The 26,037-nt window shown below is 47.7% G+C and overlaps 2 protein-coding genes across 2 annotated transcripts in view; one reads left to right on the top strand and one right to left on the bottom strand.

The window, feature by feature from the left end:
* Window positions 1-1,619: 1,619 nt before the first annotated feature.
* Window positions 1,620-3,296, bottom strand: LOC8027494 (serine/arginine-rich splicing factor 4). Its single transcript, XM_002408538.4, has one exon. It carries the CDS (start codon window positions 2,849-2,851, stop codon window positions 1,832-1,834), a length of 1,020 nt encoding a protein of 339 aa, XP_002408582.1. The 5' UTR covers window positions 2,852-3,296; the 3' UTR covers window positions 1,620-1,831.
* A 159-nt stretch (window positions 3,297-3,455) lies between these two features.
* The window catches only part of LOC8027498 (testis-expressed protein 10), a 32,429-nt gene continuing 9,847 nt past the window's right edge, over window positions 3,456-26,037 (top strand). The window contains exons 1-10 of the mRNA XM_002408539.5: window positions 3,456-3,734; window positions 4,539-4,718; window positions 7,113-7,638; window positions 9,704-9,801; window positions 14,230-14,367; window positions 16,317-16,509; window positions 17,330-17,462; window positions 19,499-19,659; window positions 22,540-22,705; window positions 23,269-23,339. Of these exons, the coding sequence (XP_002408583.3) occupies window positions 3,552-3,734; window positions 4,539-4,718; window positions 7,113-7,638; window positions 9,704-9,801; window positions 14,230-14,367; window positions 16,317-16,509; window positions 17,330-17,462; window positions 19,499-19,659; window positions 22,540-22,705; window positions 23,269-23,339 (1,849 nt within the window). The 5' untranslated portion in view covers window positions 3,456-3,551. The remainder of the gene's footprint in view (window positions 3,735-4,538; window positions 4,719-7,112; window positions 7,639-9,703; window positions 9,802-14,229; window positions 14,368-16,316; window positions 16,510-17,329; window positions 17,463-19,498; window positions 19,660-22,539; window positions 22,706-23,268; window positions 23,340-26,037) is intronic.

A 26,037-nucleotide genomic window follows, 5' to 3' on the forward strand; every position in this document is an offset into this window, starting at 1 on the left:
AAGCACGTAGGATGGGACCTGCATGTTAGTTTGAAGTATTCGCGAGTTTGAATTAATGAGATTCCACGGTAGTCGGTTTTTCTGAGAATTGGGACCGTTGTCAAAGCTACTAGTGTGAAGTATTCACAGTGAGAAGGTCACGAGGTGCACTTCTGTTTTTTTTACTAGGGGTGGTGCACATGCTATCCACGTGGTTGTCTTAATTTTCATACTGCATAGAAGCCTGGTCTTGCCTGTGCTTGCACCAGCAGAGGAGGTCGAAGTGTCCTCACTCTGGGTTGTGAAAAAATTCCGCCAGGCAGCGATATTGAAACTTCTTGCCACGAACAGTGCTCATTCGGGAAGTCAAACCTGAACGGTAAACTTTGCAATTGTCGGTACTCCGGCCAAGTGAAGTGCAAAAAAGTGCCAATGTCGTCTTCACGCTGCGTTTTGCAGCGTGCCTCAAAACAAGCAATGGAGCATAAGCTTTGTACAAATGTCCTGGCCTGTTGGCACCATCATCACTTTCTATGGCATTTCAGGCATGAAGATTAGCACACGCACAGCCTTGATCGACACTTGGTGTGCAGGCATACGGGCGCCTCAGGAAGATTTCAGTAAATTGCTATAATTGAACATAAGGTGCCTTGTCGTGCTCACCATAGCACTGTTACGGTATGGATTGTCTAGAAACAGAAAGGGTAAAACTTTTGCCTATCAAATAAGTCTGTAGTGGCTTTATCTTTCACTGCTCAAAATGCCCATTGACATTGGAGTGGGCGTATGAATCTGGATGGGCAGGAAGTCGGCTAGCTGCTTGTAAACGGCCATGATTTTGCTACAAATGAATACATTCACCCATGACCATGGGTATGTTATGTGGTGCACTGAATTTCCAGTCATGCAATTGCATTGCCAACCAGGTGTTGCAAGCCCTGCGTTATGTCGTCAGTTGTCCTGTAATGAAAACTGTGGGGAATCTTTCCTAACACAGCATTGAAATGTTCCTTTAGCATCTGCAACTGACTCGGTCGTCATCAATTTTGTGGGACGTAACATGCTGTAGGTGTAACAGCACATAAAAACGAGGACCAGGGAAGGAACAAGCACGTGTCCCATATTGTTTGTTCCTTCTTTTAGTCTGTAGGCTTTTACACCTACACCTTGTTAAAGTTCCACAAACTAGCCCAGCTCTCTACTTTGTGGGGCCCAATTTGCAGTTTCCCCTTCAAACTTGAAGCTATTTGGGTGCAATCCTGTAGAAAGTTTCTGCCATTTTCCTTGCAGTAGATGTCTTGTTATATAGACAATTTTCCTAAGGACCGTGCAACATTAGTTAAAATTGGTTGGCGCTTAACCAGTCATTTCAAATCGCAACTTCCCGCCCACCTTGTAGTTTCGTGGTGCATGGCAGACGAGTTTGTTAAGGTATTGTATATAGTGTGAATTAATGTCACGTCACATTGACTGCTGAACTAATGTGACCTACTGCAGCAAATATTTTGGACAATTAAATTAGTTCTTGACAAGAATGATGTTGCGTACAAGTCACCGATAGGACTGTTGCTCGTGCAGATTTGCCCTAGTTCATGAAGAGATTTGCGTGCAAGTGTGTCAAGCTCCAAACCAAACACTCGAGCTTTTTTCTTGCCTTTATTGGCGATCCACAACAACAAAGACGTAAAAAAAGAAGGGAAGAACAAATGCGACAAAGAGAGGGGGTGATAGAAGGCAAAACAAAAAATCGTATGTACGTGATTTGGTGGCAAAATCGAGGCGGCGGCGCGTCGTGAAACGATTTAAAACACGCAATGGTGCCGAGATCCCCACTTGGTAGGGGAGAACTCCACTACGCGTTGCTGTTTGCAGACGACGAGCGCGAACGCGACCGGCTGCCTCCTTGTTCGTTCTTGGACGTCGAGTTGCGGGCAGGACTCGCCGAGCGGCTCCGAGACCGCCTGCTCCGGTTCTCTGCGGGCGACTTGGACCTCGACCTGTTGTTCCTCTCGGCACCTTTCGACGTGGATCTCGAGCGGCTCCGCGACTTTGATCGGGAATCTCTCGCCTTCGGTTCGTCCCTGCCCTTGGACACGGAGCGTGACTTGTTTCTCGGAGGAGTCGAACGCGACCTGGAGCGACTGCGTCCGGACGGGGACCTCTTGCCTCTAGTCTTGGACCTCGAGCGCGACCTGGAACGCGACTCAGACCTGCTGCCGCGACGACGGGGCGGCGGGGACCGCGATCTGCTGTAGGACCGGCTCCTCGAGCGCGAGTTGGAGCGGCTGGAGTCGGCGCGACGTTTCCTCGGTCGCGATCTGGACCGGGACCGGGACCTCGACCCCGACCGGCGCAGACGCTTCGCCTCGATCAGTCGGATTCGACGGCCGTCCAGATCCATGTGGTTGAGTTTGATCAGCGCGTTCTTCATGTCGGAGTAGGTGGCGAACTCGACGACTCCCTCATTGCGTCGCAGCTTGTGTGCGTCCGTGTAGGTGACTTCGCCGGCTTGCCGCATAAAATCTTTGAGGTCTTGCCAGCTCACGCTGCTGCTCAGGTTTTCCACGAGGAGCTGGTACTCGGTGCGGCTGGGCGGGCCGTACCGGCGCGAGCTGCTTGCTCCGCCGTAGCCGGTGCCCGGCCCACGGCGGATGCCTCGCGCCAGTTCGACCGAGATGCGTTCGCCCATCAGCTTCTTACCGTTGAGATCGTGCACCGCGTCTTCAGCGTCACGGTAGTCGTCGAACTCGACGAAGCCGTAGCCGTTTTTGAGCAGAACTTCACCGATGCGGCCGTAGCCTTTGAAGAACTTCTCCAAGTCCCGTTCTCGCACATCGTAGTTGAGGCGACCCACAAACACACGGGTCGTCATGGTGGTTCGATGTTGTCTCCTATTTTCGGGTTAGTTTCTTGCGGCGTTTCACTGCGTCACTGGTTTGAAGCACTGGCGTTGTTCCGAGGTGGTCTTGATGCACAGGTTTTTTTTTCGGGGTCTCGCCGAACTGCGAGAGATTAGGAAGATTTATCCAGAATGTCACGTGACGGTTATGGCGTGTAATGGCGGTCGAGGATTCCGTGGCACGGCGTGTGTTCTGCGGGGTTCAGCATGCCGGTCGGAGCGGCACCGCCAAGCAGGATGAGGTGCTCAGACGCGCAATTGACGGCTGAATCGTTCGCAACGACAGTATTGAAGAAGACGAGAGATCTTGCAGCAGCAATCAGATGCGGGAACGCGGGAACTACCTTTGTGTTTTCCCCGGCAGCAAACACGGCAAGCGCTCCGATGGCGCTCCGTTGGATTCGTCATTTCCGGTTTAACTTCTGAGACAGCATCGCAGCAAAGATTTTTAGACGCGATTTTTCAAAACTGTACTTGTAAAGATTACGAAATCTGATTGTGCCGCCTAATATTTATTATTTAAATTAGCATAAGTTATTTTTAATGTTCTTGTTTGTTCTTATTACTTACTTTACATGTATTAAACTGCGGTCGGCGTGTTTGGCAGGAGTTTCAGAGGAAAAATAAACGGCGCGTCTCGGGCCGCGTGCGTGAACTTCGTTTGTGCTTAAAAATGGGTAAAAACAAGAAAAAACAAAAGGACTTCCAGAAAGTTAAGTTGAGAGTCGGTCGGAAACTCCCGCAAGCACTGAACACGACAGACACGAGTTTCAAAACGAAGAAAATCGTCCTGCGCGACAGACCCTCGAAGCCGGCAAGTGGCGAGCCGACCACAGCTCGGAAGCTAAACATTCAGGTAAAACGGCTTTATAATAAATAGTACACAGCCATTCTGTCCGTTCTTTTGTAAGTTCTTACTTCTCGAAAATACGTTTACTGTCAAGCATCTGCTTTTGTTCGCTTTCTTTCAACTTGTTGGCTCAAGCTGACAGGTATTTGGCTTCGTTATTTCGACACCTGTTGGCAGAAGCGTCTGGGACTTCTAAAAAGTTATACAAACATGATATGTACGTATTTTAGACGCACTAATAAGTAGGCCTCCGGCACATGGTCGTTGGCTTTATAGATATATAGGAGGCTCGCCCTGGAGGACAAGCTACTGAAAGACCTCCCTGATCCCATCCTGTCGGTGCCTATACGGCACGCAAGTTCGTATGCTCTGCATACACTTTTGTTCCCCCACCCCCTCCCCTAACCTCAAGGAATAGTGGCGCGCGCCTGGCTGACTTATCACCGCGCGTTCCCTGCAAGTTCTCTATGCTGCCCTTTGATTGGCGTGCCCCCATTTGCGTTCCTATGAGCCAGAGACGCATTTTGGAACACTTTCCCGCCGTATACACCACTTGTAAGTGACTTCATTGCATCTTGCCAACGGTCATTCCTACTTGTTTTTGCCGAGACAAACGAATTTGGTGGTGCGAAATATACGTTGCTGAAGCTTCACGCACAGCAGCAAAGTTCTTTACAATGACCACTGATCGGGCATCTGTGCAAGCCATATTAGGTCAAAGTTCTGGAGTTGTATTGCGCCATCCAAATTGGCCCCCCACTGCAGAGGCACTTCCATCATGAGCAAAGAAACCTGCAATGCCACTTGCAGGATCTCATTGCCAGGCTCCACCACTACAACGCAGCGAGCCGTCTAGACGCCCTGACGGGTCTCAAGGAACTCGGCATCAGTCATCCGGAGACCTTTGCACTGCACCTCAAGGCACTGCTTGAAATCTTGGGCACCACCTGTTCCGACAAAGAAGGCGGCGTTCGACGAGCTGCCCTGAAGGTACTCAAGTCGCTCTGTGCTTGCTCGTACTCACACGATAGCCCTCCATCGAAGCAAACTGGTTCTCAACCCAAAAACGTTCTCGCCGTGATGATGTTTATTTATTTATTTATTTACTTATTGTTCCCTCAGGGCCCGAAGCCATTACAGAGGGGGAGAGCAACAATATAGTAATACAATTAAGAAAACGGGAACACATTAGAATGAAAAAGAAAATGCAGTTTAGACACAATCGTCAAGAACATGGTTAGTTAAAACAGATTTAAAATGCTACAAGTCGGTGCTGGAAGAACTTATTGAACTGGGAAGGTGGTTCCAATTCTTAGGATGTACGAGGAAAAAAAGATGAATGAAATGTAGTTGTGTTAGCGCTTGGGATGCTCAAATGGTCAGTCAACGCTGCACCCCTTTTGGGGTGCAGAACTCCGGCGAAAATGTTTTCAACTTATTGTAAAGCCACCGGGTGTTGTCACTTTTCTGCGCAGTCACGAAAGGCTGGCGCACAGTTTGGGTACTGCGTTGCAACTGCCTTACGCTTCCTCTTTCGGGGTGTGTTCGAAATAGTTCTGACAATATTATAAGGCATAATTTCTCGTAGACAGTGCTTAAATGTGATCTCGCCAATATTGTAAAAGCCTACAGCTTCGTCGTACGCAGGTGGGACATGTTTTCAGAGCCAGCTGTTAGGTGGCGCCAGTCTGTTCTCACGTCGTAAGTGGTCACAACGCGCTCAGTCACACTCGAATGCAAACGTGTGAACCAGCTTTTAGCCGGAGTGGATTTAATTGGCGGGGGCTGGAATGCCCACCAAAGCATCCCGAGGGCGACTTCTTTTTAAAGAAAAGAATGACAAAAACTTTCAGCCTTTCCACTTTAGTGAAGAAAAAAGACCAGCGAAGCTCCACTATGGTGGAAATGAAGTAATGGCTGGCCGCAAGTCGGCAAGCCAGAGTGGAAGGGACCTAGAGACTCCCAAGGGAAAGGCCGGAAAGGTTGTGCCATGTATGAGCACTGGCGGCAACCAGACAGCCGGCAAGCCAGTTGTCTGGTTGCCGCCGTTGGTGGTAGCTGTCCAGAGCTTCGTGTCATAATTTGTTTTCTGACGGACATGATACCGGGGAAACTAGCCCTTAACAGCTCCGCTGTTGTAAACCAACTCTTTTAAGGAATAACTGAACCAGCTTTCTTTAACCCCTTGCCTACTAATAACGAGTGTCATTCGTGCCGCCATTTACGGACCATAAAACCCGACCACGAGTGTGACTCGTGTTTCGGTTTCAGAGCTTGTTTTGTGAGCTCTGCGGCAGATGGCAGCACTACCCCTGTTGCTCCTGTTTACCTTGGGTTCTTTTCTTGTTTGCTTTGCCTTTTGACAGAGAGAGGGCGCTCCATTGACAAAAAATAAGCGCGCTATTGTAAGCAAGCGCGCCAAAAACATGTTTAGGCGCGGAGGTCTGCTTTGGCGGACGAAGATATACAAAGACTTCTTTTTGAAAGTGATGAATGCGCCAGTATTTCTGACAACGAATCCTGCTGCCTTTCCGATTACTCGGAATCCGATGAGAGTTCAACGGACAGTGAGAAAAGTGTTAAAAACAATGCGAATCCTGGAAGCATTTCATCGACTTCGGCGTCTGCACATCATTGGAACTGGGAGCAGAGGGACAACCAGCCTGCTCAGTTCACCTTTGTAGAAACCCCAGGTGTGTCAGCTAGGGTTCAACGCAGTCTTGGTGAGAAGACAAGCGCCTTGTCGACCTTTTCCGTGTTTGCAAGTCATGATTTTTGGGCGTCTGTCTCTGCCGAGACAAATCGCTACGTCGAACAAGAGATGGGCGACGAGGATCGTTCCAAGAAATGCTGTGAGGAGCAATGGTTTGACACCACTCCGGATGAGATAAAGGCATACTTTGCCTTGTGCATCATTATGACGCAAGTGAAAAAACACACAGTCAAAATGAACTGGTCCAAGAAGTCCATAGTGGAGACCCCAATTTTCGGCAAAACGATGTCCTATGTGAGGTTTCTGCTAATCTCTCGATTTCTATCATACTGTGAAGAACTACTGAAGAAGAGGAGACGACCAGAAGTCCTGGTATAGAGCACGAGACTACGCCTAAAAGCCAAGGAAACGTTTTTCTTTATTTTGACGCAAATTGCTTGATTTAAATAAAGCTTTCTGTACGATCTTTAAAGAAAAAAAATGAGTAGGCAAGGGGTTAAGGAAGAAATGTTTAGTTTTTGGTGCAGTAGCAGTTATTAGGTCTACAAAGTAGATCTGGGCAATGCTTCGCTCGTGCAAACAGCCTCAGATCGGCTCCGACGGCTCATAGCGCCCGTTGCGGCCAGACGTAAGGCGAAATGGGGTTTAGCTGCCATCTCTTGTCGTTTCAGGTCCTGCGGCTGGTGCTGGGATCCGTGTCTGCCGACCGCCTCTCACCCTTTGGCCCCCTACTCCTCTCTCACCTGGGCTGCGCCACCAACCACCTGTGCCCCGACGTCCGCCACGACGCGCTCGACCTGCTCGGTGTTTTGCTGGACTGCGTGCCGGCCCTGGTCGTCCGCGCTCCCTACGGCACGCTGCGCAACTTCCTCAACATGATCTCCGCCAGCGCCGAGACGCAGTCGTCGGTGCCGCCAGCCAAGCGGCGACGCATTCTCTCGTCTCAGCCGGGACGCCGGACCACCAACCGCGTCGCCTGGGCGCGGGTGCTCTTGCGGCTCGAGCGTTTCCTGCAGGCCGCACTGCTCGTCAACTTCCCTTCGTCACCACTGGTGCATTCGAAGCCGCCCTTTAGGTTGCACGCCGGACTGCTCTCTGAGAAGTCGGATGGTACGGGCCGGGCCGGCGGACGCGAGTTTGCGGAGGAACTGGTCCCGCTCCTGCTTGACATGTGGGTCGAAGCGGATCCTTCTTCGGGTATGCTCTCTTCTTGGTTCTGCTTCGTCTCCTTCATTTGCTGTTCAAAGTTTTGTTACGCTTCGTTTCGGCTTACAATAGACCGCAGCGGATGCTAGGAGGCATCCCAGCCAAGCCAAGCCGTGAATGTATCGCATGACTACGTGCCCCTGGCATTGCTGCGTCCCCTCCCGAAGGTCGTGTGACGTTGGATAAGCTCTGATGGCTCATAGCGTCCGCTGCAGTCTCTCGTAAGGTTGAACGAAGTATAGCGAGCTGTACCTTGGCATATTATCTGCCCCCGTGTAAGCTACGCCATGCCTGTCGTCTCGGAGAGGGATGTAGTGCCTACTCTGAGGCCACAGGTGGGGTGTAACCTACATTGGAGGCTCTGGTAGAGGTTACTGCTATAGGCTTTCTGGCAAAGAGATCTGTAGCGATACAAACCGCGCCACGACGGCAGAGGATTTCGGAAATCTTCGGTACAGATCATGCGCTTTCTCGTTGCATCTCCGCGACTGGTCGTGAGTGGCAGCAACAGCCGTCAAAGCCATCCCGGCCATCCGTAGGAGCGTCGTAAGTCGTTGGCGGCGTACCATATCCGCGCTGCCTTTGGTACCCGGGTCGAATCAAGCCTCCTTCATGCTATTCATTTACGTAATGCGTCTTAACTTGTTTTCACACCTTGCAGTGTCACCGAATCCACTTATTTTGCACCGCAACTGCGGCAGGGTTCGACAAAACATCGGTGTAGCAGACGACGGAGCCTGTACAAAAAAGGCAGATGAGAAAGGGGCACCCTCGTGAACTAGCCAACGTGATACCCTCTTCCCCATTTTTTTGCGTTTGTCTGCCTCGGCTGTTCAAATGTTGTTGCCTTGGTAACCTGTGTCTGCTTGCGTACATCACCTGGTAGCGAAAAAAAGACAGTGGCAGGGGGCATACCGAAAACTCCTATAATTTGTGGTGTAGTGCGCGAGGGCTTTTGAGAATTTCGCAAAGGGTCTATTACTGAAGGAGCAAGAAGAATGCTGGGAAACGTATGTACACATGTGCTTCATGCGATCATCATATCTGTACAAAGCAATAATTCTCGAGTGGGGGTTCGCAGACTCTTTCGGGACGCTGAAGGCTTTCTTTGGGTCCCTGAAGTCTTAGAACACGGGTCGGCAACCTGTAGACCCCGGTTCGCATGCGGCCCCTGGCACGACACCATGCCACATCCTCACACCGGAGACGAGACGGCAGTTTTGAGCTCAAATGGGGTTAAAAAGGTTTAGTGCTCGGTCAAGCCGACCACTAAACCTTTTTTTTTTATTGATGCTGACTGCCCCACTAAGCTAGATAGATGAAACCGTGTGCACTGAGTGAGTAAGGTTGGTTATTCTTTATTTCAGGGCTACAAAGTTGGTTCGCACGCATTTACTTTCCTTCATTTACCCTTTTATAATCGCAATTGTTCAATATCGCCCAATCCACCCCGGCGGATAAGGACCCATGCCACTTCCGCCGATCCAAAAAGGGTTCCAAAACATCAGTGGTTGAGAACCACTGGTATAAAAGGGTGGAAGCAAGTTGCTGATATAAATCATTGGTGAACACACGTACGAAGTGGCATTCATTGGAAATTTTTGCTTTACAGAAGTTGCTGTAGCAAATGCCTGCATGTGTAACTACAGTTGCAGCATGGTTCTTGGTGCTTGATTAATTTAGCAGAAACTGTATTGAAGGAAATTTATTCTGCTTATTTCAAATTGGGAAAATGTGGTGGATTCGGTGGCTACAGAAATTTGTTTTGCCACATAAAGAAAAAGGGAGGAGCTCCATGGCTTCTCTTTCCTTCTGTAAATGTTTGAACGCTTGATACGATAAGCAGAGTGTGTGGTGCTTGTTGAGCAGGGTTTCATTTCCTTATTTCGAAGATGCATAAAAGCCAAGGCAAGGGGAATGAGTGGCAGCGTTCTTAGCGAGGTTTTCGAAACGTTTGGAGCATCACTGTGTCCTGTCTTCTCACACACGTCGCCAAAAGGAAGCCCTTTGAACACCGTTTCAATTCCCGTCATTATTTTCTTGTCCCTGTTCCCAGGGGACGCCGCTGAGAGGGACTCTCTCGTCTTGATGGACAGCATCCTGAGCGTGCTTCTCCTCGTGGCTGAGTGGCTGAGGAGAGAGAACAAGGCAAACGTAAGTGCTTGACAAAGGCCCGTTAAATTCGTACGAGATAGAACATAGTTTCTGTGAAATATGGGGGTCTTTTGCCGTAAAAGTCCTCCCGTATGAAATTAAAAAAACCTGGGAGTCACACTTTCAAGGGGAGATTGAAGAAAATCGTTATTCCCGAAAGGGGTGTCGAACTTGTTTAGGAATGGCGAACAGACCAGAGGCAATCTTCACTTGGGCCCCATCGTACTTGCGAGCAGGAAACTGCAACAGCAGCTCAGGTTGCCACGAAACTCGTGGAAATTGGGGAATTGCAACCCCCACAACCTTTAAAATTAATGTGGTCAAGTTGGTCGCGGAGAAACTACTATAGCTTGTCCCGTGTTTTCGAGCGTTGTTGCCACTAGCATTGTACCGGTTATTTGGCTCTGTAACGTTTGTACAGGGGTGGAAGCGCTGCGCCAATTGCGCCACCCTGCGCCAATTCACTTCCCTGCGCCAGCCTACTCCAAAACGCCAATTTCAGTTGTTTTTTTTGTGTTTTCTCTAAATTTAGCGGAAAACGGTCGGCCACTGGCCACCATGGGGTGTGCACTTTTGTTTAGGCGTCAGTGCGGGTGACTCGTGCCAACTCGACTGGGGCTCCGAACCACATATAACCGCAGGGCGAGGCGTCGATTTTAGTTAATCGAGAGTGAGATGTCGATTTTGACTACAAAGAGCTTGATATACGAACACATCGGTTTGGTTTCGGGCATTCGCGACTCCAGCAAAACGGACGCCGCCAAGCGGGAAAACCGGGAAGCAGTCGGTCCAGGTCGCTCCGCGCCCCGCCGCGTCTCTGATGGCTTTCGCGGACTCGTGCTGTCGGCGCGGGGTCGAGCAATGTAATTTGATGAAGGTCCGAAAATTTCTTAAGTTTGCCTGAGTGTTCATTAGTGTGGTGAAGCCTCAGCAGATTGTTTCTTTCCATCACGCGTTTGAAAGCCCGTTTACTCCACTACACACGGTCGCGTGCTTTCAATTTTTGGGATGAGGAGGAATCACGGAAAAGCGTTTTGATTTCTCGTCTGTCTCTAATCACATTCAAAGTGACGACTGCTTGGTAACTGATAAGTGGTTTCTTTATAAGGATATAGAACAGTGGACTGAGGTCGACAGACGAAGTGTTTCACTGGAGGGAACACCAATGTTGCAGTCAAGTGAATGGGAAGCTTCGACAGCTGTTTTCCTTGAGTTTGGTTGTGCTCGATTAGCTTCAATTTAATTTAGCCACTAACGCCGGCCAGTGCGTTGGCTATTCATCTTGGCGGCTTTTCGCCGAAAAAGACCACATTGAAGGAGTTGGGCTAATCTCGCAATTACTTGATTCAGAAAATTTGCTCGCTGCATATGATTAACGAGGGAAATTATCTGCTTTCAAAAGGTGGGGGACGCGTCTCGCAAAGTTAGAAGCTGTCACGTCATTAGGGTCTATCGCGCCTCCAATGTTTATATTATAACCCCTCTCGAAGCCAGCAGCAATATATGTCTACATTGCTCAGGTTGACCGGCCAAAAAAAATACTCATTTTATCCGTTCAGGATTCGAAGTCAAGTTCAATGCGGAGAGGTTTGAGTGAATCTCCGATGAAGACTCTCCTCAGTTTGTCTGCATTCGTCTCCGTTCTACCGGCTAGAACCATTTGGCTAAGTTTAAGTAGTATCTCTCTGTCTGTCAAATATACTTTTATTCAGCAGTTCACCTAATAGTTAGTTAATTAAGTTTATATTTCAACCCGAAGAATATACTAATATCGCTTTAATGGGACCATAGTACGTAATATAATACATAATCCGCATATTCGTCAAAATGACTTCTCGGTTGCTACTAAAACCTGAATTGATCGAAATACGAGTATCAGCTGCTTGGTGAAGCGCCAGCGAGTTGACATGCTCCTTGGCTCAAGAAGCGCTTGCTCAATTTTCGTAATTTTCCTGCAGCCTGTGTTCTTGACCGAGCACACGACTGGAGCTGTTCCTTGAAACGCGGACAGGCACAAAAGCTCAATTTCGCGGACAGATAAGTCGCATGGTCGAGGCATGCGAGTTAGCTAAAAATTACTCTCGGTGGAACAATTTTGTAGCCCTCGTCGCTTTCCTTAGACGATGAAAATTAATTAGAGTCTAATACCGTTCCTCTGGAGCCCATAGTTTCGGTTTTGAACGAAGTCTCCAAAAATAAAGTTTGACATGAAAAGAACAAAAAACACCGGCAAAACAAAACTATGCTCGGCAAGTTTATGCGCACCGGCTACACTTAACTGTCTCAGTTCAAATACCCATAAAATTGGGCATTCAACAAAAGAAAATTTGTTAAATTGAATGCGCCACCCATTCAGGCGGCGCAGCCGAGCCGACGCGACCTGGACTCAGCCGCCATGTTTGTTTGGTGGTGGCGCCCCCTATAGGTTGCTGGAGTCGCGAATAGTTGGTTGGCGCGGTTGGAGCGCGCATGCAGTTGCCCGTTGTCCCGATTTGCCGTGATCGTGGGAGTTGGTGCCTCGGCACCGTTGGGCTACCTCGGCCATCAACATGAGCAGAAGTAAGTGGTCTTTACTAGTTTTACCTGTTATTTTGTAGCGTACCATATTTTGACGCTTAGCCGTTAAGAAACACGTACTATGTTAGTTAAGCTTTTTTTTTTTTTTGCGAGCGCATGTGCATGCGTCAACATGAGTAAAAATAAATGGTCTTTACTGGTTTTACCTGTTATTTGGTAGCGTACCATATTTGGACGCTTAGCCGTGAAGAATCGCGAGCACAGGCACATGCGTTCTCGAGCTCAATATGTCTTTTCAAAACGAAACCAAAACCATCATTGTGTGCGCGAATGTGCACGCTGTCGTGTGTTGTCTCCCGCCGTCTGACGACTGGCGAAAACAATACCCGCGATCTTTAAGCGAGTTGCTTAATTGGCAGTGCTACACACCTTTTTGTTTCTTTCTTTTAGCGTGGAGGAGTGGGGATTACATCAGAAATGCCGTACAACACTCCCGCGCTGCCGATTCCTGTCGTGAGCGCACCTTAACTTGCTATAGCCACTCTACTCGTACAAGTGATCTGAACTCTAAACTGCCTAAAGTACTCGAGCGCATAAAAGAAATTGACCCTGATCTTCAGACTGTGAAAAAAGGTGAACTTCAGTTGTTTCTGATGTACACAGATTCAGCTTAGTCACAACCCTTTTTTTTTAACATGGAAGCCTGTGGGCTCTTCTGGTCGGTGTTTATGCTGCATATGCATTAGTGGCTCTGATATTTTTAAGAATATATTTTTTATCTAAAGTAATATAGATATAGCTTTGTATGTTAACTTGGGTGTAGGGATTACTGTATTTTATAAATAGGGATTAAGAACATTTGTATTTAATGAAAACAGGTCAGCAAGGGCTGCTTTATTTTGAGACATGTTGTGGCACCTTAATCTTTTTTTTATGGAGACACGCAATGCACAACATTTTATGGAGTACATAAGGTTGCGTTGCTCTTCTAGTCGATGCTTAAAGCTGCATATGTACGAGTGACTGTGGTATTCTAAAGATATAAAATACACATTTTATTTTGCATCTGAATTTTTGTCAAATGACAGTAGCCTTGTATTTTGTTACTAAACTTCATATAGGGCTTTTTAAGCAGTGATTGAACATGTGTATTCTTTATTAAACAGAAACTGTAGTCAGCGAAGGTAGTTTATTTGACACCTTGCAGTGGTTTAGTTTTCTGAATATATGTTTACAATTGGTCTATTAAATAGACGGTTTGTACTGGCGTGGCTCAAGTTGTGCTTTTATTGTCGGGGCCTCCCATATAAAGTCTATCATGACTCTGCCTGCTGCCGGAATGGTCCTCAAAGCCTTTCCTTTGCATAAATTGCCAATATTCCATATTTCTATGCAATAGAAATAGAAAGGTATGTATGTATGTTGCTTGAAAATTATTCTGGGATGTGCATGCATATATTTTTGCTTCATTTTCACATTTAGGAACAACAAATCACTTTTAGTCACCTGTTTGACCTCCGTGACCTGCTCCAAAACCTACTTCTACGGCTACAAAATTTACTTTTGCTGCTCCCGAGCTGCTCTAAAGCGAGCGTTTTACTGCTCCAAAACTGCTCCAAAGTGGGACTTTTGCTGCTCCCAGCCCTGATACAAAAGGCTCTAGCCCGCTTCCACCCCTGTTGTATGAATGTGTGTACATATGAACACGGACATCTGCCTTCATGTGTAGGTTTATATGCTTTTTATTTATGCTGAGTTTTGTATGTGCTTACCTTCAATTTCTTTTTTTTTTTTTTTTTTTTTTTTTTTTACAAATGTTTGAGGTATGTTTTGACTTGGATTTTTATGGTTCATCGTATGACAACAAGCGATTAGTCACTAGCATTTGTCTGAATGTACCGGCACTTGCAGGTGCAGTGGTTCGAGGACTCCTTCGGCAAGCAGTTGCTGTCCCACTTCAGTCCACGCTTCCCCTATTCCCAGGACTGCTTTCCTGCCCTTCCGAGTAACAGAAAGAAGGGCAAGAAGGAGCCCGCCCTAAATAGACAGGTGGGTGCCGGAGCCACTGAATGCCTCCAGAGTACCGCATTCCATAGCGTCCTCCTCGAGTTGGAGAAGCGACCAAATCGAGCTCTCCATTTGGCTGATGTTGGCCATGTTGATGCCAGGAGAATGTCGGCCCGTTTTCCTGCTCATGAGCCGGCTGTGCCAGGATTGCCCCCATGGTTTGTTTCAGTTGCACGAGGTTGCCGTTTTGTAGCTGTCGATTTTAGCATTGCGGCACTGTTCCGAGGAGGAGTGGCCAAGTGTGTCGATACATCACAGCTCGGGGCACGGGGAGTGGAAGCTCGTGCTGTGGAACCTAGAAATCCTGCGTTCAATCCACACCCCTGCTCGTTTCGACCTGCATGACCGTCATACTGGTGTGCAGTCATGTATTTCTACTCTGTGGTACATGCACTGACTAAATTCTTCGTCTATAGCGGAGACACATCATTGGGGCTGACTAACTTCCTGTTGTCTGAACATACATGCATTACTGTTCTAAAACGAAGTTTGGTGTTTTTGGTACTTCGAGAACATTTAGTGCTTCTACCAGGGTAGCAAGCATTCTACGGGTTCTGGCTGTGCTCAACTCTTAAAGTGAGCACATCCTGGTGTCTGGTCATGACGTTTCAGGTTGTGCGTTGGCGAAGCGGCTGCTGTTTGCAAGGTCTGATGGGCATGGAAACGGACAGGAAATTCAGGTCGTGTAGCCGTGGTATTAAAGGGATACTACAACGAAATTTCGGCGCTCATTTTTTGGTCTTTATGTGTTCAAAGAAGCCGTATCACATCGGACATACCAATATCTTGTTAAAAAAAGTCTCGAAAAGGAATTTTAAAACGAATTAAACGATTAGCAAGGAGCACCTGGTGGATGTCGCTAACGCCTTGTTTGTAATGCTCGTCTAGGAACCTTGACAGCTAGTGATGGAGGTTGTCTCGCCTTCGGCCACGACGAAAGAAGAGGGGAAGTAGGTACTCCCCTCTTCCCGAGAATGCATTTTGTGTGTCGCAGAAGTCGCTATTGTCCCCCTACAAGATTATAGAAGATTAACCCGTCGCTCAAAATTCGTACAAAAGCGGCCGCTTCGGTGGCTGGAACGACTAGGCCATCCTCTCGACGTCAGCCTCGCCGTAGCTTTGCTCGTCTCGAGACGACCTTTGTCACGATTGCGTTGGATGTCACGTGGCCTCCGCTGGGCCTTCTCCGAGCATTTGCCAGAGTGGGCCGTTTAAAACGAAAAATACAGCCACCAGGCTCAAAATACAAACGTGCGATTGTCTTTTACAGATATTGTGGATCATATTCAACCTATTTTTCGAACACAACGGGAATATTTCAAATTTCGTTGAAGTACCCCTTTAAACAGGTTTTGACGTTCGTTGAGAATTTTGCTCCCCTTTTTATTTTTCTGGAACTGTCAGTTGCGTCTTGCATCAGTCCACCTCATCCACCTGCATAAGCTGTTCTGCCATATCTGTACGTTGATGGGACGACACAATGAAGTCGTAAAGCATTTGCAAAAGGAACGCATTATTTTTGTATCGGTAGAAAAATACCTTTTTCAAGAACACAAAGGAATGTGCGTGACCTGCTCTGACCATATACAATGTCCTGTACTGGGCTGGCATTGGTAATTAAAACGAAACAAATGCCAGTACAAAAATAATCAAACCAAACAATTTAATGAATTGGGAGAATTAGAATTCCTACTACAGATCTCAGAAAGACGTCCTACTTCTAGACGACGCCAGTTGCGTCACAAACGTCGACAGCACCTTGGAAGTGGTCTCTACCCGTTTTTTGTCTGACACAAACAATCAGGATTCAAGCAGCACCTTGCTTGCCACTTGAATGCCACCGTCGACAGAACTTTCGGTTGACATTTCACGATCGGATCGGTGCCTCATTAACTTCACTGCAATGAGCGAACCCTTGCCGTGTGCTGCAGGTCTCGGTGACGGCGATTAACCTCGGCGTGTGCGAGGTTCTTGCGGGGCTCGCCGGTGTCCAAACCCCGGACCAGACCCCCCGGGAGGTGTCCTTCCTCCGGGAGCTTGTCGGCAGCGGGCAGGTTCGCTCGTCGGACGTTCGGAAGGTGGTGAAGATCACCAACCTCCTCTTGCCCCGACTCTCCGCCAGAGGCGAGTTGGATTGCACTCTAGCCTCCGACGTCGACGAAACGTAGGAGCTCGTCGGTCTTGTCACGCCGCGGTTCCACACAAAAGAGCGGAAGCCAATCGTTTCGCTAAACCTTACGAGGGCTTCTTGCGGTTGCAAGCAGACAGGTTTTTGTTGCTGCATTTGGTACAGTCTCCTGGGTTTTATCTAAGGGTGTTCGGGTAGTTTGGACGGCTAGTAGCGGTCCGAATCAAATAGCGCTGTGTCATTTATAGTCTTCACGGTGCGAGGGAAAGCCACGATATATGGGCTCTTTGCAGTGTTCAAGTTAGAAATGATGCTGCGCTATTCAATTTGAAGCGGCGGTCGTACATTCTCACTTCTAGCGGTCGACCGCCAATCGATTTCAGGTGTGTAATTAAACGTCCCCAACTTTGTCACCAGGTGTGCATTTTTGTTTGGGGTTGTGCGACTTGGTGAAACAGTGAACTGAATTTCGAAATTTGATTTTAGGGCAATAACCAGACAGTTTCCAATCGCGGCACATTATTTTTTTGCCTAACAAACGGATTACTGAAGACGAGAGCCGACTGCACCGAGGGTGCCAGGCATAATACAGTAATGTCTCGTTAATGTGGACAACTTCGTTCCCCAGAAAGGAGTCCATAATGTGAATCGTCCATCGTAATGATACAGAAATGCATGAATTTACCCAGTTCGTCCTTGAAAATTTCGTCGAGTGCATCAAGGTGTCCATAGTAACACTCCATATTACTGAGGCACCACTGAAGTGGGAGAGAAGGAAAACGTGCGAATACCCCATTTGTTGTCTCCTTGCCGCAGACTGTCGGCAACTGGCGGAAGCCATGTTCTCCCTGTACGAGGACAGTGACATCCTGCAACCCAAGGACTTCCAACTGGTCCTGGCCTTCTTTCACAGACTACTGCTGAAGTGGCACTCAATCCAAGAAGCCGTGTGAGCGTTTTGGTAGTCTTTGAGACCCTGGTATTACAATTTGCTACACTCCGCTTCACCGTGCGACAAACTGCACTGGACACTACCAGCAATCCCAGCCAATCCGGCACTCTAAGTGTAGCACATGGCAATTCGCCTTGCGCACTGCCGTACCCCTTTCGAATGTCACACGATACCCATGAGGCATTGATTGGCTTTGACGGCTCGTAGCATCCTCTGCGGTGCACCGCAACGTGAAATGGAGTGTCGGATCTGTGGGACGAAGCGCGTGATTCACTCGAGCGATCAAATTGTTGACGCGTGCATCTCCTCTGGAATGTGCTCCGGCACGGGAATTCTGGAGAACGAATTCGATTTATCAGAGTGAGTCTTTTAATATTATTTGTTTACACACGTGGAAGTAGAATCACATATTTACCATAATCAAATACCGAGCAAGCGCACGCCCAAAATTTTTGAGATATTCTTGAACCACTGGGGTGCTTGTTAGGTCCAAGAGCAGAAATGCAGGAGGGGCACGTGATAGCCTGGGCTTCACCGTTTTACACCGGCGCGAGCACGTCTGTTTTCACTGCTTTGCACCGATGGCCACATTTGAAGCTTCTTCGCTTTACGCTGGCATTTTTGGAAAAGCAGTAAACACGGAAAAGCATTTTAGCTATCTAGATGGGCTCAGAAGTCTGGGACGGCCACTTGATATGTCATTTTTTAAAGCGCCAAACCGTACAAGAACAGTAAGAAAGAAGACAACAGCAGGGCGCCCTGTTGTCATACCCTTTCTTATTGTTCTTGTGTGGTTTTGGCACTTTGAAGCGGGATACAAACCAACTAGCCCGAATTGCCATTTGAATGCACTTGATATGTTTTTTGCTTACTTTAAACACAAAGTGTAATTAAAGAGTCACAAAAAATTGTGACACGGCCGCTAACTTTAACGGATTTACGTCTCGCTCAATTTAGTAGGTCCCGCTAATTCTTACTAATCAATTATGATACTTCACTTATTATAAGGAGATAGAAATATGCATCCTGCTGCGCACTGCATGTCCTGACTATCTGCAGGACTAAGATGCATTTCATTTTCAAATGTTATGAAAGTGGCGGGTGGGCGCTTAATGTTACACAGGCGCTTGCTCAACATTTTAGGATTCATGCAGGAATGACATATGCAAGCATAGAGCTAGTATCTAGTAGGACCTCTGTGCAGTAAAGTCGGTTTTTAAATTTTAAAACATTTCATTACATCAGTGCCAACAGTGTTAGAGCATGCTTTAAGTTTGCTTCACCATATCCTTATATCTTTATTATAAAGAAGCTCTACTGTAGTTGATCGATTGAGTAAGGATTGAAAACTTCCTTTTGGTTGCCCCGTAATTATAGGTCACCTGTTTTATTTTAGGGGTTACTTCAGTTTGAAAGAATAAAAAAAACACGGAGGGAGCCAAGGGCAGACGATCACCCTCTGTCAAATAGAAACAGCATTTAATGGGAACAAGGGTCAGCGTGGTGAACTAAACAAAGAATGGAATGGTGGCAGTCATCCAAAAGGAGCAACTGTAACAATTTTTTTTTCTTTATGCGAAAGCATTAATTGTTCTATGGAGTGAGCCGACGTCATCAGCCGCGCCAAACGGCACCTAAATTCCCCTGTCCCAAAGGAGCAAAGTGAAGCCACGATCTGAGGGGTCCCAGCTTTGAAGCCGCGCAAAAAGCCACGCAAAACGGCAGATAAATTGACCTCCTTTAAAAGGCGCGAAGTGCGGCCGATTTTTGATGGATTATGCTCCCGTTGGCTGGCGCACGTCATCAAGGAACGAGGCTCCCATTGGCTCTCGTGCGGCATGGTTCCAAAAGCCGCCACCAGGGAAGCCCGCTCTGTGGCGGTGCAGTGCACGCACGGCCCGGCAAGATGTGGCGGTGCGATGCAAATGTAACTCATTTACAATATGCTCGCATCACTACTTTTTTTTGTTGTTGTGGCATTTGTTTGTTTGCGGTTCCAGCTAAGCTTGGGTGTGCCTCCCGGGTCTGCCCAGGATTCCCGTGCTGGCCGAGTTCCTGCGTAGCCTTCCCAGGCAGGCGGTTGGCCCGGCCCACCACTGCGACCCCGGCGTGCTGTCCTTTGTGGGCAAGGTGGCGCAGCTCCGCCTGCCAGAGTTCCTGGAGGGACTGCAGGCCTGCAGCCTCCAGGTCATCCGTGAGTGGCACTTCGTTTGGCGGAAGCCGCTGCATTTGATGCATTGCAAGCACGCTCGTTTGTGAGCGACGAGCGGGGGAGCCAGTATGAGCTCGGGTTGGGGCGGCAACAACGCCTCGGGGTTGCTCTGGGTGTGTTAGGCTACAGAGGGCTATCGCCAGGTTAGCTTTTTGCAGAAAGCAAGATGGAGCAAATTGATACTTCCATCTGGCATTACCACATTTTCAGAAGTGGCTGCGCCGCATATTTTTTAATTACGTGGGTCTTGCCTGCGTCCATGAGCATTGTTGCGTCTGCACATGGTTATGGCTCAGTGGATGGCTCGGATCTTCTGAACTAGTGCTTAAAGGTTGACGTACACTTTGCGCTTTCCGCTCTTGTCCGCCTCCTCCTTTCCTATATCCTCTCCACTTTTTTTCCTTTCCCCAACTTTGTTTCCCCCGCTGCTTAGGAGAGGGGAGCGCAAAGAGGATTATCTTCCCTACAGAAAACCGAGGTTGTACGTCGGCTTTAGGACACAAAAATTGAACGGGTAGATTATTCTTGAAATGGAATGCTCATAGGTTACTAGCACCAAGTTTCGTGATTTTTAGAGCTCTTGTAATTGCAATGCTCAATTTAGGAATGTCAATCATTTTCGTCTGGCAACACTGCACAGGTCACTCACATCATGGTGCCCATAAACCGTGTGGTCGTCATATTTAGTTAAAAGCTCTCATTCTAGGTGCCCCATGCTCGCCCAAACTTGCCTCATCATGTCACGATCACACACTCTCGCGCCGCTTGGCTACTCCGGCCTATACTCCTACTCTCGTCTCCTTACCCTTTGACCTTCCACCCTGCATGCACGTGCGAGATTGTGGCGGACGACGGCGAGCTCGTCTGTGGCGCTGTCGTCATCGCGGGTTGCTAGCGAGTCCAAGTCAAAATGACCAACCTTCAACACCTTTCGATAACAATTACTGTCGTCGCTGCTGCGATCAGCGTCAAAGACACCGACGAAGCAAGCTATACCGTAGACGTCATCGTCTGGAAACTGCGTGCTCGAAACGCGGAAGGTAGGCATGCAACCTGATGCGCGAAACACCGAGAGATCCAAGTCTGCGAGTGCGTGGAAGGGTACGCCGCGTGTTTGAATGACGTCACCAACTTAACAAACACGGTGGCATTTTAGAATGGCGTGGATCCAAGGGTCCCACATATACAGGGTGAAACAAGGAGACGCCAGGCTCTTTAAATCGACGGGAAAATTCGGTTTCTTAACCTATCGCACTACGACTTTGTGCAGCGTTGCCCACAGATGGTGCTTTTTTTTTTGTAAAATTTGCGAAGAGCGAACTTACCCGAGGAAAAAGTAAAGAAAGAAAAAGGCTTAGCTCCTATGGAAACGCAGCGACGCCACCGGTCTACAAACAACACGGCACCGTTTCGCACGGGAGACAAGAGATGGCGCAAGCGGTCACGACGCCGACTGCCGCCAACGAACGAGCAGACGACGCCGAGAGCCGGCCCTTTTGCAGACAAGGAACTGCAGTTCCTTGCTGTTACTGCGACTGTCTTTTTTGTTTCTGCGACTGTCGCCGCCTGCGGAATGCGTGCCGCTTTTGAGCCGAAAAGATTGTCTGCTAAAAAGGCCTGCTCTTGGCGCCGTATGCTCGTTCGTTGGCGGCGAAACGGCGCCGTGTTGTTTGCAGACTGGTGGCGTCGCTGCGTTTCCATAGGAGCTAAGCCTTTTTCTTTCTTTACTTTTTCCTCAGGTAAGCTCGCTCTTTGCAAATTTTACAAAAAAAAATGCACCATCTGTGGGCAACACTGCACAAACTCGTAGCGTGATAGATTACGAAACCAAATTTTCCGGTCGATTTAAAGAGCCTGGCGTCTCCTTGTTTCACCCTGTAGTATAAATCGATTTATCCACAAAATTAATGCTTCATTTTCAGAACAAATTTAGCAGAAATTTACGAACATACAATGGCTCCTAGCAGTATAGTTATCTCATATTTTATTTTTGTCATGTCCTAACCCCTTGAAACTGGGGGTATACTTAGGGGCAAGGACAATCGAGGAACTTTAAGACCTTGGGGAACTTGCGAGGATGCCCTTGGGCAACCTCCAGGTCACTACGAACCCAGTTTGGGAACCCGTGGTCTAAACGTGCGACACAATTTTAATGAGCCTGCAGTTTGATCCAAGCTCTAGCAGATAGGCCTAGGGCGCTTCAATAAGCTACACCTTCTGCATTGAGTCGGTGTGTTTACAACTTGTGCCTCATCCTAAGCTGCAATTGCTTATGATGAAAAACACTGCTGGATTTCCTGCCCTGGCGGGGAGAGGGCAGCGAAATCAAATTCAGCTAGTACTGGAAGCTGTTTAGCATTATTAATTTACCCAACAAAATCTTCGCTGCATCAGCACCTTAAGTACCTGTATGTTAGCAGCATTACAGGCATACCTGAACGATGCTTCGCGAGAACACCGTGTGCATAGCAGAGTTTATTTTGCTCTCCGCTGCTGCGCGAAGGTATGAGGTTTTAACCCTCGCAGCCCAGTTCTTTCTTTTTTTTTTTCTAGGATGGTTCAGTTCATTATTTGTTCTTTATTTTGTGTTCTGATTTAGAACATTCCTGAACGCAGCTTTCACATAAAATAAGCGATAGCGCACCGCTTCAATTCGGTTGCATTTTCATCGCCGTCACAGAATACATTCTTTGTTCTAGTTTGTGGCACAAGTTGCCATTATTAAATGCTTATTTTCAGTTTTACACGCATCTGTTCTTTTTATTGGTGACGATATTATTACTCATTGAGACAGCTTCTACGATTAGTGAACGGCACAAGTTGACTGCATGGCCATTTCGTCACCGCACCACCAACTTCCAGAGTTGCTCGACCAGTTGCCCGGGGAAGATCAGCAGAGGACCGTGGTGGAGCTGGTGTACAGGGTGCCCAACCTGGAGTTTGCCCACTTCGAGGCTCTGTTTGCGGCCATCTCGTCACCCCTGCCACACGGCACCGTCTGCTACCTGCTAGACCTGTTGCTGGCCAGGTAGGGTTGTCGATCCGAACTGGCCCCGCTTCGTCTGGCTGGCTAGACGCTCGTGTGCCAGTGACAATCGCACTGTTCTCTAATTAATGTTGTATTCTCGATGAATCAATTATATCTGGCTGGCTCGACTAAGCTCCCATTGCGTACGACATTGTATGTGTTGGTTCACAAGTTGTTTCTGTAGTGCAGGCAAAATGTCTGAATTGTCGCATTCGAGATATCTCTCATGTTGTTGGCAGCATTTGCCAGACCGCGTGTCCTGTCTCGTTCCTTTACTCTTCGTTGTCCCTGTACCGTTTGTGTTTTACAATGTTCGACCGACTAGCCCATTGGATTATTTAGCTATATGTACTGGAACGACATCTGGAAATAGAGCCAATTCATTATTGGTCATTCAGCACGAGAGTAAATTGTGGTTTCTTTAGATTAGAAAAGCTAGCCATGATTTTGTGATTAGCTAGGTATCCATAGTTGCGGTTCAGAAGGCCACATTAAAATTGTAGATTTTTTCGGCACAGTGGTACTGAAATTTTTGCTAACGCTTCGTGTCTTTGTTTGTGCAGGCTTCCAGAGGAGAAGAGCAATGGCACCTTCATGGCTGCCTATGCAAGCTTCTTACTGAGCCTCCTTACCGGTGAGTGGTAACCTAAACAAAACAAAAAAGAAATAAGAAAAAAATTTGCAGGGAAAGGTTTGAAAGTTAGTTATGTGCAAGAGAATTTAAATTGTACATTTTATTGTTATATAGCCACATTTGGTTGTGTTCAAATGTAAGAAGTATAAATATAAAAGAAAAAGCAAATTTTCTCAAATGCGGCAGGGGCATATCCTGTTAATCTGCACACGAACGAAGGAGAATCGAATTAGCGAATTGGCTGGAGTGTAGTAGTAAAGCTAATACGATCTGTCAAATATGTAAAGAGAGAACAGTAGCATACACCACAGAGAAGGGTCCACTCTGAACATCTGTTTCTCTGACGGGGAGTGGACGCGCATATACTTTCCCTCGAGGCACGCCATACACTAAGCGATGATGTCTGTGGAAGGAGCTCTGCTATCAAAAAGGCCAAAATCACAGGACGACACTTAAAGGGAAGCTGAAGCGGTTTTGTATTTGAGGAAACACACTTAAATCATCATTTGACCTCCAGGATCTCAAATATCGAAATTATTCTTTAAGGTGAACATTTGAGAGAAGTCTCTCTGGTTGGGGAGCAAAATAATAATAAATAAAATATACACCAACCAAATGGTGCATAAAGGCTGCAAAAAATCATTTCCAAACAAACCGCTGAAGGCCCTCCTTCCCGGAGCGTGACATCACAAGAGCAGTTTTCAGAATCTCCGATCTCGCACATCTTCAGCGCCTATCAAAGCTATGCACGTGCACTCTCGCTATTTTTAAAAAGGGCAGAAAAAGACGTCACGACTGGTGCCAGTGCGGGGGAATATAAATACCAGGCAAGCTTGCAATTGCACATGCGGCCCTCAAGCGACACGCACTTGGCGGCCGAAAGATCCTCTTATGACGTGACGACTGGTCAGAGGTTTTTTGTGTTGTCTCGCGTTTAGTTGCATCTTTGGGGAAAACAAACGTGATATTAAGATTCGCAGGATAAAACTACGCTCTATCTAGTTTTCTGAAAGAAGTGTTTCAGCTTCCCTTTAAGCTTTGCGCTTAACTCTTTCCTGATCGCACCCATAAGCCATTGATCACCGTTGATGGGTGGTTTCCCAGCGCCGTCAAGAAATTAAATGTAGTGCGGAGAATTACATTCCACAATCTCTTGGATAGCCGAAGAACGCTAGTTTTGGTTTCAAGGTAGGTGTAAGCTTTATCACAAAATGGTGGGCCGTCAAAAATAGTCCTGGGAACGGTGGTTGCACTTGTTTAACGTGGCTAACTGCGCATCAGTCTTCGTAACAAAGATGGCTTTATTTGCGTAATTCAACTGTATTGTGGCATATTTTTTAGACCTCAAGAGCTCTGGGGACACTTTGAAGGGATACTACAACGAAATTTCGGCACTCATTTTTTGGTCTATATCTATATGTGATTGCTGCGCCAATTGCGCCAAACTGCCAAGGGGCTAACTCTGCTACATCCTACTACATTTCGCCAAAATATGCCTAATCTGCGCCAAGCCTGCGCCAATGGACTAATTTTGGTTGCCTTTCAAAAACGAAACGAAACTGAGAACCGTAGTTGAGCATGCGTTGGCTAGGTGGTACAAGACGCCGCCCAACACAAAGTACCCTGCATCAATCGTCTATGCGGTCTTGCATGATATTTCCCGCCGTCTCGCGTTTCGCGCTCTCGTCGTCTCGGGAATCTCGTCTCGCGTCTTCTTTTCTTTTTCTTTTTTAGCGATAGACGCGGGCGTGGGCGGACGCTTTGACGTTAGTGTGCCGGGTTCCAGACATGCCATCATGCTGTGAAACAAAACCACGTTTTTGCGCGGCGAGAGTTACTTTGTGAGCTGAAACGCTCTCGCGACCACAGTCGCCATGGTCGTGCGACGACGTGTGTTGCCGTCCCCACGTCGCTGCAGATATGGCACTTTCTAAACCGAAACGCATCGACATTCCTGCTCTTGTTTAAATCATGCGCTGCTATAAAAACTCCATGACTGCTGTGTCGGAAGTATTGATTACCTAGGTTTCTCTCGGTGGGCTTTCTTCCGAGAGAGACCCCGGTACGTGAAAAATCTGCCGCGAAAGAAAGTTGATGATGGGAAGTGAACTAAAGCGAGGAAAGCAATGTCTGCACACTGAACCCGCACAGTGCACTTGTTTGTCTCGAGTTCAGTCGTTGCACAAAGTGCTCCAAGAACTTTTTGACCGTGATTCGCAATGTCTTGCATCGATATGCTCAGGTTCTTTTTTTCTGCGTGTTTAGCTTGTACCTCACCTGCCAGCCTGGGAAGCACGCGCCGCTGGACTGTTTATTGTCGTATGCTGGACAGTTACATTTTGCGTACCATTTTGGGAACCAGTTGGTGACGGAGCAGAGTGGCATGATTTCGGTTTCGGTCGAACAGCCATTGTCTCCGCTCGCGCGACGCAGCACGTGTAACTGCAAGCCTGCCGAAGTTGCCCTCACGTGCATGTAAACATGATTGCACGAGAGGCACCAGCTGGGGTGCTTGCAATCTATTGCTTTACATTTGCTTACTTTTTATAAAAATCTGCCACATCGGGAACCAGTAAAACGATAGCAAGTGTTTTTTGTGGTTTTTTTCGGAATTGTAAAAACACAAGCAGCGAATTCCACCCCAACACGTCACATCACAACACAAAGTGCCCTTCGTTTGTCCAGCACTTAAAACAAG

Source organism: Ixodes scapularis, unplaced genomic scaffold (assembly GCF_016920785.2).
Source record: "Ixodes scapularis isolate PalLabHiFi unplaced genomic scaffold, ASM1692078v2 PGA_scaffold7__128_contigs__length_106722199, whole genome shotgun sequence".
Classification (NCBI taxonomy): domain Eukaryota; kingdom Metazoa; phylum Arthropoda; class Arachnida; order Ixodida; family Ixodidae; genus Ixodes; species Ixodes scapularis.